The sequence below is a fragment of the Priapulus caudatus genome, unplaced genomic scaffold, assembly GCF_000485595.1.
Source record: "Priapulus caudatus unplaced genomic scaffold, Priapulus_caudatus-5.0.1 Scaffold2639, whole genome shotgun sequence".
Classification (NCBI taxonomy): Eukaryota; Metazoa; Priapulida; class Priapulimorpha; order Priapulimorphida; family Priapulidae; genus Priapulus; species Priapulus caudatus.
Genome location: NW_014579700.1, coordinates 18,645 through 24,715, shown reverse-complemented (window position 1 = coordinate 24,715; position 6,071 = coordinate 18,645). Strand labels below are relative to the sequence as shown.

The following is a 6,071-nucleotide window of genomic DNA, read 5'->3' as shown; positions in this document are numbered from 1 at the left end:
TACATCCCTCCCTGTCCACTGAATACACGCGGCAATGTTCCACTAGCAGTGTGACACAAATACCTGAACCCATATACATCCCTCCCTGTCCACTGAATACACGAGGCAATGTTCCACTAGCAGTGTGACGAAAATACCTGAACCCATATACATCCCTCCCTGTCCACTGAATACACGCGGCAATGTTCCACTAGCAGTGTGACACAAATACATTCATTCAGACCTATCAAATCTCACGCATTTAGCAGGAGACTCACGCATCTCGACCCACTCTCCCGCACTCCCGCATGCCCTATAGAATACTAGGCATTCTCGCGCATTCACGCAAAAGAAAAAAACTGTATGTAATACTTCAGAATAAAAGTTTTTATGCCTTAAAATTTAAGTTTGTCTTCTTTTATTCGAATGCTAACAGAATATATGTACTGCAAATACATATTTTAAAGCCAAATATTTAGAAACTGGTCGTGTTTGAAAATATTCTGAACCTCACGCATTATATTCTCGAAATCACCTCTTCTCCAGCAAAATCTCACTGAACCTCCAGCAAGCTGGTTAAACACCCTTGGCAGGTCTGTTCATTATAACGTGCACACGGGACTCAGTGACTGAGATCGATGGAACATTTCCTATATGAATTACAACTAAATCATCTGCGTATGGTATTTCTGTATGTAGATATAATATGTAGCACGAGGGAAGCGAACTCGTGTTTCATATACTATAGATTTCACGGATAAGAAAGATTATTTAATTAATTAGCAGTAATTAATTAATACTCGTCGTTATAAGGACACGTATAACGATAGTTTACTCCTATGTTAGAGCTTCATCTACATTATTTCGGTGAAAGCCCCGAGTCTCTCGAACTTTCTGCATGGTGCGTAACAGGCATCCATGTTGTCCGCTCATCCTCTACAGTGAAGTAGTTCTCCAGGTCACCTTGGCGCACCTACAGGACAACACATAGACGTGGTTAGCAACAACAGCAACAACAACAACAACAACAACAACAACAACAGCAACAGCAGCAGCAGCAGCAGCAGCAGCAGCAACAACAAGTAGCAGCTACGTTTCAAGGGAATAGAGAGAAGAGGAGAGAGAGAGAGAGAGAGAGAGAGAGAGAGAGACCAGCCCGCGGCCTCGCGATGAGAGAGAGAGAAGAAGATGAGTAGAGAGAAAGAGAGAGAGAGAGAGAGAGAGAGAGAAAGAAGAAGAGGGTAGAGAGAGAGAGAGAAAGAGAGAGAGAGAGAGAGAGAGAGCGCGCGCAAAGGGGAGAGAGACAGGGAGAAACAGAGAGCGACGGACAGTCAGACAGAGCGTGAGAGCCAGAGACAGATAGAGAGAGAAAGAGCGAGAACGGATGAGCGAGAGAGAAAAACAGCGAGAAATAATAAAGGGAGACAGAGAGGCAGAGATAAAGAAGGGGACCAATAAAGGCAGGCACTGATAGGAAGAAAGAAGATGGGTATGAGGGTAGAGAGAGATGGGGAGGGAGAGAGAGTGGGTGAGAGGGTAGAGGGGAAGAGACCGAAAGAGAGAGAGGGCGAAAGAGAAAAACAAACAGGAAGCAGACTGATTGATCTGTAGACTGACCGCCTAACCCAGTGGTTCTTAACCTTTTTAGAGGCGCCGAACCCTAACGAAACCCACTGCTCACTCGCCGAACCCCTCAAATTTGAGAAAAACAAATCAATTTTAATTAATCCAAAAATAAAACATGTTGCATCAACATTCAAGACTATATTTAGAAAGCGTGCAAGGAATAAACAAAAAATAAAAATTCTAATAAAAATTGCACACAAAATGAAGTGCACAGATAATGCGCAATCAGCGGAATTGCATCTTAATGCGTTTTTTGTTCTTGTTTTTGGGCGACGATCTGAGAAATGCGTGGCTTTGTTTTGGCAAGGGCTACCCTCATATCATTTTCGCATGCAAGCCTGCTCCTTTTCTTTGTTTTGATATCCACCAGTTTCGAAAACGCATGCTCGCAAATACAAAATATATATAAAACAATTTTTTGTACAAAATTTTAATGGGTTTCGGAGGACCTCTGCCGAACCCCTGAGACTGGCTCACCGAAACCCTGGGGTTCGGTCGAACCCAGGTTAAGAACCACTGGCCTAACCGCAGACTACATTGCCCACACACGTCTAGCTATCCTTATATGTAGCGAGTGTACGGTAAAAGGAAAATGGCGGTAAGATACCTTTCCGCATGAATGGTGTCGCATCTTGCGTTCTGGATGCTTTCATAGCAGTGTTGTTAACCGTGTTGTTCCTCTTCATGCTGCTAAATGTCGTAGCTTCGACTATCTTGTCAATTTTCTCCTCGCTCAAATTTTTCCCAAGGAAGTTTGTGACTCGTCTGACTTCGCCTTTTAGATCCTAAAACCAGGAGAGAGTTACATTATGTACGTCTACGACGTGTTGACATCGTATTTTACTTTCCTTGTTTTCCCTAGCCGAGTTTATGCAATAGACAATGATAATTGTCACGTCTGTAGTTTGGTTTTAATAAACCCGACAGAGTACATTAGTTTGAACCACAGTTGAATGTTCTCGTTACAGTTACTCTGCGAACTGCAATCAGAATCAGAATCTAGCACGCACACAATCTGAGATATTTCAGATACGAATTACCTTTTTCATGTCTTCGTATTTCACGAAAAGTATGTTTTCCCAGTGCCTGTGTTTCCAGAAATCTACTTGATGCTGCCAATATTCACCGTAATTACCTGTTAAAAGTTTATATCCTTGTTATCATGGTATTACCAGGAGAATATAAAAGAAATAATTACTAATTACTTATTATCATTTATTCTTGATATATATATATTATGTATGTATATATATATTCTTTTCTTTCTTTTTTTGTTTAAATATGTATATGACGTGTGTGTAGTTTTTCACGCAGGCAGACACACACGCGCGCACGCACGCACGCACGCACGCACGCGTGCACTGTAGGCAAGGTACATGATGTCTACAGGACTGTGCGTGGATGTAGGCCGAGTATATGCGTACATTTTCCCTGCATATAGTACTTGTAAAACTCAGGAAAGGTGCTGTTAGCGAAGTCGTTGTGCATTCCCATTGGCGATAAGTCAAATCCCTTGGTGAAGTGATAGAAGGAAACTGCCGTATCTTTAGGGTTCCTGCTAACGTATACAATCTGCAACATAAATTACATCGTTACTACAATTCGCCATCTTAAATACGTCTACTAACATGTTTTGAATCGTACACAGTTAACCGATTACATTATCAGATTATATGTTAGTTAACAACCTTATATCAACCAAAGTATCGTGATGAAAGTAAGCAATTCTTTGGTCCAGTATCATATCTCCCATCATCCTATCCTATCACATCAGTGTCAGCAATAAGTGCATAATTTAGCATGAAAAATATTATATCTTGTAATATATGAAATGACAGCATTTTACGCTCGACTGATCGGCTGATTGGTGACGTAATGATGACGTAATGATAGGAACATTCATGTGTTTTCATTGATAAACGATCGGGGCACCGTCTAACGATATCACTCTCCAATGAAATTTTAATTATAATATACTTTTGGAGTTTTGGTCCTTTTTACGATTTGGGTTGGAAGAAGTTGAAAATTCATATGTGTTTTGAAGAGCCTTGGCGATGGTCTCGCCTCCCAGTCGGGACATTCTGGAAGTTTCTTCAGCTTTCCGAACTCTGCCATATTTTTATTATTGAATGGCCACTCCAGCAATAGGAATAATTCATCGAGTTCCTTACTGCCACCTTGGAATGCGACGTCCGCGTCATTCATGACGAGCCAGACGATTGCCTGCATCCATGTTGTACCTGTAGACATATCATCATCACTAGTCTACTGCTGAACGTGTGAGCGAGGATATACGGCGTGTGTGTCTGTAAACCAAGCTGTACGTTTGGGTTGTGCGGCTGGGTTACGCACGCAGTGAGGGAATGAGACCGTGCAATACAACAATTCGCTTCAACATTAATTCGCTCTACTATTATTGATAAATTACTAGACTGCACTCGTTCTCTGCTTCTTGCTAAAACAAGTTTGTTTCGATAGATCTTTTTATATGTGTCGTGCGTGTGTGTGTGCGTGAGTGCGTGCGGGTGTGTGTCCGTGTATGTGCGTGTGTGCGCGTGCGTGAGTGTGAATGTTAGTAAGGTAGTATATGCTCTTGGTAGTATATATAGTATGATCAATTTTCAGGAATGAGTGACTAGCTTACTAAAATTGTCAACAACTTACCACATTTCGGATAGGACATGACATAGACATCGTCGTCACGGCATTTCAGCTTCTCGTACTCGGGCATGTAAGTTACCGTGTACTTAAGCAAGAAAGTGTTTTTATAAACACGGAGATAACTAGGTAGCGGCAACTCTTCATCCTGAATTTTCTCTGACATCTTGCAGCACAAATATGTATCAAATGTGGGGCAAAATCCTTCGGTTACCGGTCTGCAGAGCCGCCACGTAACTTGTGTGTTATAACGCCGAGCAGGGCGAATCAACACTGAGCGTCCTCCTCTGTCGCTTACTTATGCATAACGTCAACTCATGCATAGGTCAGTGCATGAATATATTTTATATCTACACCTGATGCACTTTTATTTGTCTAATAGATTATAGAGCACTATCGGTTAAACACGTGACCCGAAACGCCATAAAAACGCCTACAAATTTGTTTCTACGAAAGATTTAGATCTGCGAAAAAAGTATATTCATGATCACATATGACAGGAGAATATCTAACATGAGCATATTTATATCGCATCTTATCAATAACTAATAATACATAATATGGACCGTGAAGGCTTTCACACTTCATTTCCACTCTGCAGCTGTACGTGGCTCTTGCTCTAGTGCAGGAACGGCTGGGGCGATATCTGTAGTTAGTATAAGCATTGATAGAGTCGGACACGGAGCTACACGGAAATACCGTCAACACGGCGACTAAACCCACCAGCATCTAAAGACACGATGAGTAACGGAATATCACTAGGTAGGTGCGCTCTTACTAAGCATCTAATTATCTATTAACTTAATTACTATCAGTTAACATTTACAGTTTATTACATTCTTCTTTGGGAGGAGTAGCTGACTCTATGTACAGCTAGAGACGTGTGTCCCGACAGAGTATTATTGTACTCTATTTAATATTTTAATAGCAGAAGCTCCATTAGGAAAGCACAACAGAATTTATTCGCATCTGATTGGTTGATATTACATTAGAGTCATCCGGGTACAATTATGACGTATAGTGCATATATGACACTCTGGGAGGAGTGGCTGACTCGATCTCTTGTGATTTGTGAAGCAAGCATGCACCTAATAACCTGCGGATGTGTCTCTGTGAGAGATGTTTGCTGGCCGTGGTTTGTGCATCCATGCCGGAGGAGGTCTGTTCTATGGGGCTATGCGTGGAACCATAGTGTGGAGATTTTGGGGGTGTGTAACTTACAGGAGCAGTGGACTAGATCAGGATGGATAGACTGAACTCGCAGTATAGATATAGAGTAGCCATATATTTACTAAAGAGAGGATAAGATATAGACCGCACATAAATATATGTCAACACGCACGTCCATGGGCGCAGCCATCTTGGATCATGCTATCACTGCTGCTGCTACCTGTCGGGGAAAACAAGGAGTGAATACGCGAAAAGCGATAACGCGATAAATAGAATATAATAATCAACGCGGTTATGTACTATTAATCAGCATAATATATGAGGAGATTTAAATAGAATGAATAGTCTAAGTTGTCGAAGAGAAGAATATTTACTTAGAAACGAGTTGCATAAGATGATGTAACCATCGTACCAGCCACGGGTTGCATCAGCAGGTGAAACGTACGATTGCACCAGCGAACGAAATCTGCGTGCCAGCTAACCCGACCAGGCTGTGTGACTAACGTCAATACACCGCCTGACATCCATCCATTGAAAAATCTTGTAGCTGTACAAAAACTACCGAACAATTACGTATCATAGATGTCCGCAATTAAATTAGCAATTGGTTTATTGCTTGCTCATCGGTCAGTGTAAAT

The 6,071-nt window shown here is 41.6% G+C and overlaps 2 protein-coding genes across 2 annotated transcripts in view; one reads left to right on the top strand and one right to left on the bottom strand.

The window, feature by feature from the left end:
• Window positions 1-358: 358 nt before the first annotated feature.
• Window positions 359-4,570, bottom strand: LOC106818909 (sulfotransferase 1C4-like). The gene is made up of 6 exons (XM_014823578.1): window positions 4,270-4,570; window positions 3,583-3,845; window positions 3,030-3,177; window positions 2,646-2,740; window positions 2,213-2,390; window positions 359-952 (listed from the first exon to the last, which is right to left on the bottom strand). The coding sequence occupies exons 1-6, from the start codon at window positions 4,427-4,429 to the stop codon at window positions 939-941; spliced, it is 858 nt and encodes a 285-aa protein (XP_014679064.1). The 5' UTR covers window positions 4,430-4,570; the 3' UTR covers window positions 359-938.
• Window positions 4,571-4,857: 287 nt separating this feature from the next.
• The window catches only part of LOC106818907 (cytidine deaminase-like), a 4,984-nt gene continuing 3,770 nt past the window's right edge, over window positions 4,858-6,071 (top strand). Inside the window, exon 1 of the mRNA XM_014823576.1 lies at window positions 4,858-5,025. Coding sequence (XP_014679062.1) covers window positions 5,004-5,025 — 22 coding nt within the window. The 5' untranslated portion in view covers window positions 4,858-5,003. The remainder of the gene's footprint in view (window positions 5,026-6,071) is intronic.